At 34.9% G+C, this 16511-nt stretch overlaps 2 protein-coding genes across 3 annotated transcripts in view; both read left to right on the top strand.

The window, feature by feature from the left end:
• The window catches only part of LOC149784326 (intermembrane lipid transfer protein VPS13B-like), a 370899-nt gene that overhangs the window by 207484 nt on the left and 146904 nt on the right, over positions 1-16511 (top strand). For both annotated transcript variants that reach the window (XM_089932368.1, XM_089932367.1), the window contains exon 29: positions 7241-7410. In XM_089932368.1, the coding sequence (XP_089788494.1) occupies positions 7241-7410 (170 nt within the window). The remainder of the gene's footprint in view (positions 1-7240; positions 7411-16511) is intronic.
• Positions 8993-15293, top strand: LOC149784327 (P2X purinoceptor 7-like). Its single transcript, XM_089932369.1, has 3 exons — positions 8993-9324; positions 10210-10364; positions 14991-15293. Exons 2-3 carry the CDS (start codon positions 10359-10361, stop codon positions 15246-15248), a joined length of 264 nt encoding a protein of 87 aa, XP_089788495.1. The 5' UTR covers positions 8993-9324; positions 10210-10358; the 3' UTR covers positions 15249-15293.

The raw sequence follows: 16511 nt of genomic DNA, 5'->3' as shown, positions 1-16511 counted from the left end.
ATCTGTCACTCTTTCTTACTGTTCCAATCTGTTAAGGCTCTACTGAAATCAAAATTCTCAAAGAGATGTCATCTCTAGTTGTATAGCGATTATTACTGTGATGTCATTGGGTATGGTCACCTGGGGTCTTGGTTGGGAAGGCAGAAAGACCATAGGCTTACTCTATATTTGACAGCTAATTACGATGTTGTCAAAAGAATTAAAAAATTTCTAACAATTCAGTTGGACTCAAATACTTGATTCATAGTCATTGAACAGGTTCTAAAATTGCTGTGTTTATTTTATATCTACGCTCCTCCATTGCATTCAAGATTTGGATATACCAAAGGTGAAATTAGTATAGTTGCATCCTAAACTACTATCGTGGCTACTTCAAATGTTATTTAATGTGAGACTTTAATGCAAGAACTCGTAGCTTCAGTGATTTTTGGGTTAAAAAATTAATTTCTTCTCAAAAAACTCAATTTGGTGCAGATTACATTGCTTTTTAATGATACTGTGAGAATTCTTGTTGTGTAAAAAATGAACAACATCAGATCAGAAAATTACTACCACTGGGAAAATACTGATAGGAATATACAGAAATAATGATATTATTTAAGTAGAATATGTGGTGACAATAGGAGTGCTAGTTCTACAACTTTGCAAAATACATCTTGTACAATATTCTGTTGTTTCTAACAACACTGTAATATGGCAATAATTTCTGCCCACATTTTACTTTAGTCCCTTGCTAATTAATAGTTTTAGATTTTACAACACTATGCACATTTTACCTTTTGACAATAACACATTATTACAGATATTTAGATTGCAAGAAAATAGAAGTTACAATTTTATTAAAAGCACTGGTACCAGTAAGACTAAAGGAGATGGTTAAAAAAAAAAGAATCAGGATGAACAGATTAGTAGTGTAGTAAAGAATCCATATATCAGAATGACATCAAGTATTTTTTCATCAATTTCATCATTAGTTAATCACACTGCTTAAAAATGTAGTGTACTAGATAACAGACCTTTTTAGTTATCCAATTTTTAATACAAATACCAAATGATGGCTTGGAACCAAGTGCCAAAAGGTCTGCAGAAAATACCACCATGATCAAAATATACATAGGAAGAACTGAACACAAACAGGACAAATTTTATCCATCTTGCTTTGAGTTTACACAGATCAGTCAGTCTCTTATGTTTAATGTCATTTAATGTTTGCACCTAGAGAGCATGTACTTCATTTGGTCATACATCTGCATGATATAAAAGTTTTTCTCTTTATTCTTTTGTTGCCATAGTGGTTCTGCCAACTAGAAATCTACACACAATTATGTTGTACGGGGATTCACTGATGGTCCCTATGAGCAGTAATCTGTTAATTGTTTCTGAATTTAATAAGATCCTCCTCCTCTGTGTACAAATATTATTCTGTGCTGAGAACTCCTTTCACTGCCTGCTGTCTGAAACGCATATGCATAACTAGCTTGAACAAATTACTGTTCTTTATGGTTGTGCAATTTTCAACATCTCACAGGTATGGCCCCTTGGGTATTCTCTCTTGGATATCTCTGTTCCAAAAAGAAAAGTTTTGAACCAGAGGTCTCGTTAGGATTTTAAAACTAAGAGTCCATGGCTCCCATTTTGGCAAAAGTTGCAGTCCCCTCCCAGAAAACTATGCAAATTATAAGAACTATTGGTTGCCATAGAGTTTAATTTCTACATTCTTTATAACACTGACATAGCTCATGTTTGTCCATCAGAGTGAGTCTGAACTTTTTTGATCCTGAATCTCATTTCAATCTTCGTCAGTTTGCCGTTGAACCCCAAAATACTCATTCAAGTCTAAGTCTGAACATGTCATGATTCCGAGGTCACGTGCACTGCTTATTCCGTTACACTTGGAAATGAATTCAATAATGAAAGCTAAAGTTGTTTATTTTGATGTACTGTTATAAATGATGACATGTACATCTCTGGGTATTTCTGCCTCTGAATTCAAGCAGTGTAAATATCAGTAGATTTCCCCACCCAGCTGCCAGTCAAAGCCTTTGATCTTGCCTCACAGCTTTTGCTGCGTGTTCTTTTCTTGTACTCTTATAATGGTGACGACCGAAGAGGGGGGGGCGCTTTTCAACCATTCAATTCTGTCATTGTAAATATCAGCACAGCTAACTGATCAGCACATTTTCCCACTATGCAGGTGACTGAAGCAGGACTGGCCAGTCTTTGAATTTTACTGCCCACCTAAATAAATAAAAAAATTGGCGTACAAATACGCGTGATTGTAAGTGTTTCCGAGACCTCTATCAGTTTTCACTAACATGAACTCTGCCAAAGATTCACTTCCTTGAATCAGTGCTTTTCTGCCTCTTATGCCAGATTTGTCTCTTCTATAATGCTGTTTTAAGTCCAACATTCCCATAGTTTGCTGATTTCTTTCATCTGTTTTTTTAATAAAGTCTGCCAACATAGGGAAGCCAGCATTGATTCTTTTTACCTGTATTATTGAGAATTTTCAAAATAAATTGAAACAATGGAACAGTTTTGAAAGCGACACAATCTAGTGCGTCGTGCATGCATACCGATATAAGGCTGAACAGTAAATTAGTTTTCATTAGTTTCATCTAAAATATTCCCTATCCATAGTTTATAGTGTTTTATTTTTTGACAACAAGAAGCATGTACTTCATCTTGTAGGGATAAATGTACGTCATTTCCGGTTGCGTCCTCTATAGGTGGGAAATTGTAACTAAGGGGAAGTAACAGCATTGTATACTTCATTTTGAGTAATTAAATTATTATTTCTTCTTTACACTTTATAATTTTTTTTTTGTGTGTGTGCAAGTATAACTATTTTTAAACATGTAATGCAAATCTGATATAAATAGGAGTATGGCCGGTGACCTTTAAGCTTCCAATTAGTTTGGCTGGGAGGACCTTGTGCCTAGTTATGATTAAAAACTATGTCAGACTCTATACTCTTACTATTTTATTTGTAAGATTCAAAATTAAATTTGTTTTAAAAAATAAATTTAATGATAGCTTGCATAGTGGATAATTATGTGCCATTACTATGACATTTTTTAAACAGCTAAAGTCGAACAGAAATTCTTGAACATTTTCACTCTTTGATAAGTATCTTATCACTGTTAGACAAAATGAAAATATGCAAGACAAAAATGTATTGTTTACTCTGTAGTATGTAAATATTTTCAAAGTGTTCTAATGTGTATTCTATTCATATTGTTCCAATTAATCCTCAGTCTTCTAATATATGTATTCTCTTTATATTGTGCCAAGTAATCCTGTGTTATAATGTGTTCACATTATGCAAAAAAAGTTCACTTGTTAATAATGTCATTAATAAATCATAAATAAATAACATTGTTATATCAGATTCTATTGAGACGTATTTATCTGCATGAATGTTAAAAGACTTACATGTGTGGCGTTTTCATTTCTATATGGATACAGACTTTCTGATAATGTTGTCCAAGAGATAATAATAATAATAATGAGGACTTTGTATAGCGCCTAATCTAGAGAAGCTTTAAGTGCTTTATAACATTAGACAACACCTGTAAGATAAAAAACATATAAAAATATTATTACAAAAACAAACACCATGAAATTAGAAAAACATTAAAAAATAAAAAATCATGCTGAGAATATTTCAGTTAGGAAACATTATTAGGTCTTTAAGTTTATTCTTGCAATCGAAATAAGTGAGTTTTGAGAGCCCTCTTAAATGTGATTACTGTGTCTTTGTGTCTAAGTTCAGTGAGCAATTCATTCCACATTGCTGGGCCCTGGTATGCAAAAGAACGCTCTCCATATGACTTTGTTTTCATAGTGGGAATAATGAGTATATGATTGTCAGAAGAGGAGCGTAAGTATCTTGCTGGTGTGTACACATGGGTGAGGTCGGATAGGTATGTTGGACTAGAGTCCAACAGTGAAACGTAGCACAGAGAACAAATTTTGTGTTTGATTCTGGATCGAATGGATAGCCAGTATAGGGTACAGAGCAGCTGGGAGGTGTGCTCTGATTGTGGTACTCTAAGTATGATCTGAGCAGCTGTGTTTTGAACTTTTTGAAGTTTCTGGGGTAGATATTGAGATGAACCAGACAGAATTGGGTTACAATAGTCCAGTCTTGAAAGTACTAATGAACACACAAGTGTTTTAGTGGCATCAACTGAAAGATATTTGCGAATTGAGCTGATGCGTCTCAGCTCACGATATGCAGTCTTGCATATGTTCATGACATGTTGGTGCAATGTGAGAGTACTGTCCAGAGTACTACCTAGGTTTCATACTCATTGTGTGAATTTAATGTTGGTGTTGCTGATATTTATTGTTTGAGGTAAAGGATGTGAATGAGAAAGTCTTTTTGTTGTGATCAGAATGGTCTCAGTTTTATCATCATTCATCTGCAGCTTGTTACATGTCATCCATATTTCACATCAGAAATGCACCTCTCTACACCTTGGATGGTAGCATCAACTTCAGTTGGGTGGATAGATTTGTATATTTGGGTGTCATCAGTGTACAATTGGTGAGACACTGGATGATGATCAATGACACTTGAGAGCGACTGAGTGTACAGAATCAAGAGAACAGGTCCAAGAACAGACCCCTGTGGAACACCACAACATAGATCAACTGGGCTGGAGTGTATTCCATTTGCAGATACAATTTGTGTCCTATTGACCAAGTAGGACTTGAACCACAGTAAGGCTGTATCATGAATGCCAAATACATGCTGGAGACGGTGAAGTAATATATCATGGTCTGTTGTGTCAAATGCTGCAGACAAATCAAGGAGGGTGAGGACTGTAATCTTTCCTCTATCCAATGCAGAGAGAATGTCATTAGCTACGTTTAGAAGAGTAGTTTCAGTACTGTGGCAATGGCGATATGCAGATTGTACATTGCTAAAAAGACTTTGAATTTAGATGAGATACAAGCTGGGATAGAACAACCTTTTCTAAGATTTTTGAAATGAATGGGAGATTAGAAACAGGGCAGTAGTTCTTTAAATCGTTATGGTCTAGTGTTGGTTTCTTCAGCAGAGGCTTTACAATGGCAGTTTTGAAAAATGATGGGAATTCCCCTTATAAGAGAGAGGTATTAATAACATCAGTTAGTGAAGGCAATACTGGACCTAAGCACTCAAGCAGCAGTGATGTTTGAATTGGATCAAGTTCGCATGACTTTGGTGCACTCTTCATCACGATTGTGCGTACAAAATCCATAGAAACAGGTTCAAATGCTGCTAATGGTTGCCGCTCAAATTCTGTATCCCAACTGTATGGTGATGACGAGCCAGTTGAAATTGTGGTGTCAAGCTTATCTCTAATGGTTTGTACATTGTCACGGAAGAAATTTGCAAACATGTCTGGAAGGTCAATTGAAGAGAAGGTAGTTGGAAGTGGTGTAGATTTGTTCCTTGACATTAGCTTGTTAGTAATCTCGAAGAGCTCTTTGCAGCTGGAACTTTCCATCATCTTAGTAGTGTAGTGGGCTGATTTTGCTACATGGACTATATTTGTGACATTCTTCTTAGCGACTTCATAGAATTATGAATAGTGAGTCTGGTGGAAAGTCAGAGCCTCTCAACTTTACGGCAGTCTCTTTTTGCAGTGCGAAGCTGGTCCCTAACACTGCTATGCCATGGAGAACAATTTTGAAATGATATTCTGCACTTGGTAGCTGGGGCATGTTTGTCAAGTAATGAACACAGACAGTTATTGAGTTGTTCCGTGGTTGGAGGTAAGCAAGTTGTTAGGTTAGCTTGGATGTCGTGCATTAGTTTGGTTCTATTTATCATATGGAGGTTTCTCTTAGTAGCAGATAAAGGTGGAGGGTTAGGGACTGATACATCAAGATGGCATATAATGCAGAGGTGATCTGATGCAAGGTCATGGGATACCAGGGAGGACTGTAGAATATTATCATCAGGTCTATGAAGAATCCAGTCTAAAATGTGACCATGTTTATGGGTGGGTTGGTGAACTGACTGTTTGAGGTTGAAAACATTAATGGAATCTATGAGTTTTAATGTATTTGAGTTTCCGGGACAGTCAGAGTGAAAGTTGAAATCTCCAAGAATAATCAGGTTGCCACCTATCGAATTTCCATAGTCCATAAGATTTGGAAACTGCTCCAAAAAGAGAGTCAGCCAGCTTGTTTTTTCTACTAGGAGGAGGGCAGTATAGGCAGAAAAAATGGACTGACCTTTGCTCCAGTGTGAGTTTGGTTTGGACTTGTTCAAACGTTGTGTGGTCGAAATTGAATGTTGTGGTGTAGTTAAGACGTTTTATCATGGAGTTCTTTGTGATGACAGCAATTCCACCTCCGCGAGAATTACGGGGGAACAACTTGATGCAGTAACCAGTGGGTGTTAGATCCGCACACTTGGGCTCATTGCTTGATGTTTTTAGCCATGTTTCTGTCAAGAAAAAATGTCAACATTCTGGTCATTGATAAAATTAACTATTTCTGTGCACTTTTCCGGTGGTCCTACTGACTGGGCATTGAATAATGCAATGCGCAGAGGTATTTCTTGGATAGTTGACACAAAGGTCGATGAATTAATAGGGATTTGAATTAGGTTATCTAAATTAACGGTCAAAATTTTTGTTAATGGTTGTGCCGAAATAAGGGAGATAACTGGGATTCTTCTTCCTGTTCTAGGCTGGCCAGCTTTGAAACAACGTTTCTTTGTTTGCTTCTGTTTACATTTAGTTAATGATGAATGTAGTCCCAGTTCGTTTAGTCTAGAGCACAATGTAGTGTGGAGAGCCAAGGAGTGATCATTTAAAGCAATTAATGAGGGTCCATCATAGCATAAACGAGTGGCGAGTATCACGTGATGGCGGTTTGTTCAAAAGCAGTGTAGCAAGACAGCTGAAAAAAAGTCTAATTATTCTCGTTTCCAAAACAAGGAGATGAAGAAACACATACGAATTTAACAGCCAATACATAATAAACACAATAACAAAGATATAAACAGGCAACAAGCACAAATATCATGAAAACGGCACCAAAAAATGGAGCAGCTGCTTCAAGATGGTTAAGCGATAGAGGCCATCTTGTTTATCCATTTATTTGATAGATGAATGGGAGACACAGAGCCCCTGAGAAATGTTCTAATCTATAAGCCACTTGACATGTTGTCACATTTTATGTTTACATACATAATATAGATTCCATTTGATTGCAGAAAAAAATTCTTTTTCAGCTGGCTCACATATGGTTGCTGGACCAGGGGAGATAATATTCCGCAGTGGCACAGAGACTGTAAATGGTACAATGACCTGGTGTTACAGACAGCCTAGAGTGATCTCCAGTTTAAAGTCCTCACCGTTGCCTTTCAGTGTCATAAATGGACAAAATGAAACATCAACAAAGGTATTATTAAATGGGTGGGAAAAGTGCCTTAGGCTTTTGGTTATAGGAATCCCACTGGCATACCATTTGCTATGTGCAACTTTTAATCCTTCTTGTGATAGAGCAAAACAGTTTATGTAATGGTCTTTGTCTTTGACCTTCATCCATCATCCATTAGCACAGATTTATTGTCACAACTGCTTCTGAGCTAATGGGAGGATTAACATGAAGCTTTATAAACCCATCCATCTCAAGGTTTGGTCGGTATTTTGTTCTCTCCATAATACAACAGTTGTAAAAAATGTAAAAGATATTTCTTTTATTTATAAAGTTTTACTTTAATTATCATTATAGATTTTAAGCATATTAAAACTAGTTTCTACCTGGCTGATGTCAAAAATGCTTGGATGCTATGGAGGTATATGAAACAACATTAATTAAAACACGTCACATCTGAACATTTCTTGACAGTTTGACAATATAAATGATTCATGCTTCTAAAGATGCGAATATTATGTTTATCACCTGGCTGCCATGGAGACAAGATAAGCTCAATGAATAGTAAAGAAATCTTGAGTAAAGCATCTAAATTGTGGTATAACAGCAACAGTTCTTTGTATTGAGCATTATTAATGAAATGAGAAACCATGCAGGCATGTAATCATTTGAAGGTCAAAAGGATAAAAATATATATTCACACCTTCACACTACCAAATTAATTTCTAGTAATGATAACTATGTTCATCATACCATATATGCTCATGTATAAGTCGAATAAGTTAGGAAACAATAAAGCCCTTGTAGAAGAGGGTTCATCTTATCCATGGGTCAATGTCTAAACTTAACAGTTTTTAAGTCTGTAATAGCTGTAAATCTTGTGACACAAAATAATCATTTTTTCCGTGTCCTAAGACATGTGCATGTAAAAAAAAATCATTTTCAGTGTCCCTACACTTACTAAATTGTTATAAAGTACAATGATTGATTTTGTTATTATTTTGCATGTGCATATTTTCTGATTTCTCCAGCATGAAATTAAATGAAGGTAAATACAGACTTCATAATTCGCAGGTCAGTTGAGTTTACTCAGGAGACCAGGCTGAACCATAATATACAGTATTTACACGGTGCAAAGCGTGCATAGTGTCACTTAATTCCTTATTTATTCCCAAATATATTAGATGCTGATTTTGCTTTGTCATTATTTCGACCACATTGCATTCTTCCAGATAACATTTCAGTTTGTCCTTAATAGCTGTTTCATTTGCATTGAATTACGCACTCACAAGTTACTTGTTTTCAATGATATAAGTGATCCTACAAACTGAGGTAATATTTATGAAAATGTACACACGTTTAATTGTACAAGGCACATAACCAGCATAACTTGCATGTTCACAAAGAGTGGTAATAATAAAGGCTAAAATTCTCATTATAATAAGCTAATCATCATCTATCTACTTTAGTTTTGTGCTTTCACTGAACAACATCATAACTTTCCACACAGTGGAAAGCTTGATGTTTTGGTGTCTCCTTTATGATAGTTGGCCTGATTCGTCTTTCGTTTTCCAACAACAATATAGGCCGGTTAAAGGCACAATAGTGCAGCTGAGGGTGAATTTTCTTGCAAAAATGTTGGGACATTTATGTATATCAACTGATTAAATACTATTTAAAAGGCATTTCTGGGGTAATATCAAGTACGTAGGGGTTCTCGTTATGAAATACGAGCTCTCTGAAATCTTCGTACATAGATTAATGAATCTATCGTCTCCATGTTGAAATCCCACTCGGCAGTGATCGGCAGATCCCGAATGAATAACACACATAATTCCGGTGACCGAAATTTGCATAATTATAGGCCACATTGTAAACACTGAAGATGATGACGTAAAACACAACCACGCTACGAGACCACCCAAAATGTCAACAACGGTGAGTACGATCTTCTTCTGATCTCGTTCTTTTCTTCTTATCCTTTTCCTTTCTAATTTTAATTTTGAGAGGAAACAATGAAATGTATGTAGAACTACTTTTATAGTGTTATTTCAAAGTTTTTGTGGTACGAGAATAATTTAAATCGACGTGCTCTGTACAGTATTGCAAAAACCCACGGGTACTCACTTTATTTCTTGCCCAGTAGAATTTGTACTCCCTCACGTCCCCACCACTCAGTTTTATAAATGAAAAGCATCAGGGATATTTAAAAATGCTCAAAATTGAGCATTTTCATTCATCTATGTATAAATTCTAACCAGATTGTCACCAGTGGACCCCTAACACCCATCTTTCTGACGTTTCAAACAAAGCGGAAAAGAATTTGTGTGCTTCTCCAAGTTAATACTTTACATACACAAGGTTTTAAATAAGCTTCTTTTTTTTTTTTAAATCTGCGACTAGAATATGGAATCCAGGTTGAAAACTCATGCCAGATCATAAAAAAGTACACATACACAAATGTACAGTCACTTGTCAGCTGAAGTTTGACCACATCTTTATTCTTGCACATGTTTATTGGGTATTGTGCACACTGAGTAAATAGACACATAGACTTTGCTTTGGTACCCATTCGAGGAAAGTAGGGGCCCTTTTTAAATTTTGGATCCCCACCCCACCCAACACTTGACCTGATCCAGCCCAAAAAAACTTCCATCAAATCACAACCTCTCATGTATTAATTTCTGATCCAAAGTTAACACTATATTCCTATAAGTTTGATAAGTAATCATGAATATATTAGTTTTCAAATTATGAAATACATTTGCATATTAAAATTCATTAGATAGACTTAAATCAGCTCACTTTCAAGCTCAATTCTAGAACGACCTTTAAGAGGAAGAGGGAGAGGAAGGATGAGGCATGGAGCAAGAAGTTGAAAATCCAGATGGGGGAGAGGAGGAAGACATGCTGTGCAGCCTAAAATCTGAGCTGACCAAGCTCTGCACATAGTTTAGACAAGGCAGACAAGAATGAGGGTAATTGTTTATTTATATCTTGCAAAACAATTATTGATAGATACTGAAAAATGTTTGGTACTAAGTAACTTGGCAAAGACTCTAATATCTATGTCAGTAGTGTTTTGCACAACTTAGAAAATGCATACTTGTATTAAAGGATTAGTTATTTTACCAAACAATGTATGTTTAAACTGCTTTACTTTTTGTTGCTATTCAACACCCCACCCCAATATGATTTGATAAAGGAAGACTATGCACAGATACCATAGAAAATACAGAGGCCACCTCATTTATATGGCCACCTTATATGATACCAAAATGGTAAAAGTATTATGGAGACAATCTCATAGAGTACCCCATTGCATGATGAAATACATATAATTGATATGAAACTAAATACAAAAGGTTTTAACATGGGTCACTTAAATGTACAAGGTATAGTGGAAAAAATAGAAAGATTAAGTTAATGTTGTCTTCCAAGGAAAATAATATGCATGTTTTAGGACTCACTGAAACCAAATTAAATGCTAGCCACAATGATAATCTATTTCACTGTCAAGGCTACAATAAACCATTATGCAGGAACAGAGAGACAGCTGGGGGGGGGGGGTCTTATATACATTATAAGATGTAAATGCAGAAAGGCGACCTGACTTGGGGTCACATGAAATTGAGAATATTTGGGTGGAAATTTCTCAAAATAATGCAGAATCATTCCTAGTTGGTTTCATGTATAGGTCACCTTCCTCCAAAGCAATTTGGAATAATAACTCTTTGAAACAAATAGAAAATGTGCATGCACAGGAGAAAGAAACATATATACTCAGCAGTGTAAATAAGGACCTACTCAGTACTCAAATAAGGAGTAACTGGATAGAATTTTTTGAATCATTAGGCCTAGTCCAGCTGGTAAATGAGCCCACAAGTGTAACAGAAATATCAAGCACTCTTATTGATCACATTTATACCAACCTACCAAACAATGTGGCTTATGTTAATGTACCAAATGTTGGTCTTAGTGACCACTATCCTACTTTTTTGACAACAAAAGTTAATTGCAACAGAAATAGGAAACATACACACAAAACTATCACTTACAGATCTTTCCAAAATTGAAGTAAATAACAATTTCAAGATGACCTCTATAAAGTTCCATGGAATATTATCCAAAATTTTGATGACATATGTGAAGCTCTAAGGGTGTGGACTGATTTATGAATGTAGTCTCTAAGCATGCACCACTAAAAGTACATTGAGTAAAGTATGAAATCCAACCTAACTGATTTACTACTGAAATTCTAGATACTATGAAGACACGAGACCAATTGAAGGCTATGGGAAACCATGCACAATATCAGGTGTGGGGAAATAACATAACAAGTATGATTGAAAAGGTTAAAAAAATACTTTTTATCAATCAATGCTTGAAAACACAAAGAGCAACACAAACTCCATTTGGAAAGTCTTCAGTGAACTCATTGGGGTAACACACAAAGATCAGACAAATAAAATTCACTCATTTCTGGTAAATGACACAAAAGTCACTGATGACACTGACATTGCAAATGTTTTGAGTGATTTTTTTTCACTAAAGTTACCACTAAGTTAAAAGAACCAGTGATAGAAACTATAATGAACTGAAAAATCCCTAAGGAGGTCTGTTTCTCTATCTCACAGGTATAAAAAAACTGCTAAAAAATGTCTCAGTAAACTTGATATCAAGAAAGCTACAAGACTTGATCAAATTGGTCCACCACTCATTAAAACTTCTGCCTCAGCTATTTCAGATAGCATAACATTCATAATCAATTTAAATATTGCAACCTCATCTGTCCCCAAAATATGGAAAACTGCAAAAGTAATGCCTATGCACAAATCTGGTTCTAAGAATGATGCTGATAACTACCAACCAATTTCAATACAACCAAAACTTGTCAAAATTGATTGAAAAACATGTCCGTGACTCGTTCATGTCATATTTAACGAAACAGTTGCTGTTACACCCTATTCAATCAGGCTTTAGACAGAAACATTCATGTGAGACTGACTTGATCTCTCTAACTAATAAATGGCTTCAACCACTTGATCAAAGTTGAATAATAGGATCTCTATTTGTAGATTTCAGGAAAGTTTATGGGTTGGTGTACATGAAATTCTTTTAAGAAACTGAAAATCAACCAATGTGATGAAAGCACAATTAGATGGTTTACTTCAAACTTAAGTGAGAGAACACAACATGTTTATATAAATAATGTTCTGTCGGAACCTGGAACAATTAGATATGGAGTACCAAAAGGTTCAATTTTAGGTCCATTACTATTGATACTATTTATTAATGGCCTACCACTTTTTACTAAGGGGCTCAATTTCATCTACAGATCTCTATGCAGATGACACAACATTGTCAGACATCCAAAACACAAAGCACAAACTATAAATTTATTTACAGGATGCCCTAAACAAACTGGACAACTGGTGCACATGCAATGGCATAGTGGTAAAAAGTTGAATAACTAAAATATTACTTATCTCAACATAGCAAAAAAGAACAAATCTTGGTAGTGATGAACTATGTCTGACATGGAAGGATACAAATTTGCAAATGGTTTGTCATGATAGACTACTTGGTGTTTTGGTAGATAATAACCTATCATGGACTGAACATGTCAGTAAAAAAGTTAATTCAAGTTTATGGCTTTTCAGTAGGATAAGGTACAGAAAACTATTTTATAACAGTTACATACAACCCTATTTAGACTACTGTAACACAGTGTGGAGTAATTCAAATGATAAAATCATAGCAAAGCTGGCACATCTTAAAACAAGTACATTCAGGCTACATCAATCCAGAAAGTAAGCAAGGAAAATTTTAGCTGGTAAGTTAAAATTATTACCTATTAAAGACTGAATCCGGTTGAGAAAATGTACATGATATCCAATAATAGTGCTCCTGAATATTTACAATCACTATTCAAGTATAGGCTACCTGGTAATACTCCACAACTGTGATCCATGTCTACCAAACTATAAAATTCCCAAACCAAATAAGGAATTATTCAAAAAATGTTTCCAGTACTCTGGAACTTTGCTCTGGAATAGTATTCCAGTTGACATTAGAAATGCCAACTCTATTTCCTTCTTCCAAACCAATATATACAGCGGCTTCAGAGATACACTTAAAATAGATAAATTCCTTTGTATGAGGGCCTAAAGATAGATTAGCTAAAATCATTTCATATATAGGTATTAGTGATCTACGCTAGTGACATACAAACAATCAATACTATTAAGGTCAACTTGCTCTTTTTTCAATTTAATTAATAAACCAATTTCAGTAATACATTTATTAGTTTTATTTTTTTTAAAATACAAATTGGTAACAAAAAGTCTATGCAATCTTACTTTGGAGTTCAGCAATTAGACCTGACTAGATTGCAGTTTTTAAAAAAAAAATTAGACATGTACAGAATTCATATAGCCATTTAAGTCTTGTGAAATAAATACTACACTTTTATTCTTCTGTTTTAAATATGATGCATGCCTTAATGTGTATTTCTAAAGCCCCAAAATATGTTAAGATAATACTATATATGCAATATCATGATAAACATAAGGACTTAATAATCCTAAATTGTTTTATTTATCCAGAATTAAGACTGACATGAAGGCTTGCAAGAAACTTTTTTTCTTCATATCTGATCTAACATTTTTGGGTAAGAATTTTAATTGCCCAGTCTGCTTGGCATTCAATGTTTCCACCTTTGAACTGGTGATTACTGCAAATGATTTCTGTATAACAGATTTACTCGATTCAATGGAAATTTTGAAATTTCTTTAATTCTTTCAATAACTATTATATATTTTTTGAGTGTGTTAATGCCAAAGCTTAAATTTTTTATGTACAAAATGTATATCACAAAAGGTATGAATAACTTGACAGGTATGTTGGCTACATTACAGAAAACCTCTTTCTGTATACAGGATATGTGTAGCACATGCCTATGAATGTACAACTTGCACTTTGTACCAATAAAAATCAAAATACTGCACCAATTTACAAACAGAATTAAAACTTTGATAGTTACTCTTACAATACAACATTTACAATGAATTCCATTTCCAAGGTGGACTCTCAAAGATTCATAATTGATGTACAAACATGATTGTTGTAAATGTTATTTCTTTGCAACCACTGTGAAAGAATTTTAAAATTGTAAGCCGTCCAAAAACAGACATGCGTGCAAATGATAAGGACTTTGTTTTAATTTACAACTGATACTCATTGAGTAGATTCTTTTCATTACCCGATTTCAATGTGGGTACCTCACTATACTAAACAAATCTAAGCTGCAATCAGCCATTCCTATTTGATCCCAATACAGGAGTCTCTGACTTCTAGAAATGCTCCCCAAAAACTTTGAGCTGTCCATCTTAACATAAACTATCAGTTCTAGTTGCGATGGAACTCTCAGTGTTCATGTCAAAATAAAAACCATGTGCAGTTTTGATCCACGTGTATTTCACAGTGGAATTTGCTGATCGAAGATGAATAACATTTGAATAAGCACATGTTCCTATTATTTCTTAAAATATATCTTTTTTACATTTTAGAAATAGCATAATACAATTGGAATAATTTTTCAGATTTTTCAAGATCTAATCCTTGATGAGGATGTACTTGCCTTGTCCAGGATGTACAGACAAAATGTTCTTGTCCTCAACAGTAAAGTTGACTTGATGAGTGCCAACAGTCATGCTACCTATAGGCAGTTCATACTACGGCAACATGGAAGGCTGGGGTCTGGACAGAGACATGTAATTCCTTCTTGCTGTTTCTGGCAGATACATGACAAATATCCAGATGGACAATACACTGGCTTCATCCCTTCTAGGCTTGCATGAACTTAAACACTTTCTTGCATGTATGAGTTTGTATATAAATGAATACAATTGATTTTATTCATTGTTTTCTTATAAATGCACATAATATTGCATCAAACAATAATGCTTTCAGATTTTTTTTAACACCAGTTTATTTCTACCTATAAACATAGTGGGCACGAAGATCATAAATAATCAATATAAAATGTTTTCAGCAACTGCAGATACAATATTATACATTATTTTATTTTCAACTACTGATATTTCAGGATATTATATAAAGTGTAACCTGCCTTAGCTGACACCTCCATATATCAGACACTGTTTCATATTTTACATAATTAAAATCGAGAGATCTCCTTCACCACACCAAAACTAGAGTTGATGGTGGTTCTTGAGGTGCCAGGTTTCTACAAATTCTACTGGGATCATCTTCCTTTAGTTCTCTTCTCCTCTGCATACCCTGCTTTCCCTCAAGTTGACAGATGAGGGCTTTCTTTATAAGCTCCCTGATGTGGGGATGTTTTCTTTTCCTTGCAAGGGTAGATGGACCATCTGCCGCTTTTTTGGTTGTAACATTGATGCCTGTTTTAAAGAAAATTTTATTTTCTTAACATGTGTGACAAGCATCCCCATGCTAACCCATATTAACTTTTTACCCAATATTAAAGCCTCATGATCAGTTCCCAAGAAGGAGTTGTTGAGGGGTTGTTTTTGTTCTTATTTGTTCTATCCACAAAATACTATGTGAGACAGGATGCATTTTTGCCCATTCCATCAGAAAGCAACATGTTTTCATGAACAGGTATTAGCTAGTAATCATCATGATGACAGTATCTACCCCAAACGTCCTCAGGATATTCCATAAACCCCATATATCCTTAATAAAGTGTGTCAGTCCCCTGGGAAAGTGCTATACATATCACTGGATCTAATTATTAGACTTGCATTGCTCAAATCAAAATAAATATCCACTAGAATGATAACAATACTAATTACAAGATCTGTATGCATGAAAATATTAAGATTCCTTACCACAAATATAAATGTGTGCTGATTGTTGCAAAATGACGTATCTAATACAATGTTTTCATGACTTGTACATGTGAATAATACTCCATTCGTCTCATCTCCAGGCAGGGATCATAATGCACAATCAATATATAAAATTATTTCTAATGTCCTGTAGGGAAACAAGCTTACACTATCTCCCCTTCTTTGTTTCTCATTACACCTCAGCCACTATGGATATTGTGATCCAAAGCAGCTAGCTCATTCCTAATC

The sequence above is a fragment of the Sinohyriopsis cumingii genome, chromosome 14 (genome assembly GCF_028554795.1).
Source record: "Sinohyriopsis cumingii isolate HCF-2022 chromosome 14, ASM2855479v2, whole genome shotgun sequence".
Classification (NCBI taxonomy): domain Eukaryota; kingdom Metazoa; phylum Mollusca; class Bivalvia; order Unionida; family Unionidae; genus Sinohyriopsis; species Sinohyriopsis cumingii.
This window is presented reverse-complemented; position numbering and strand designations above follow the sequence as displayed.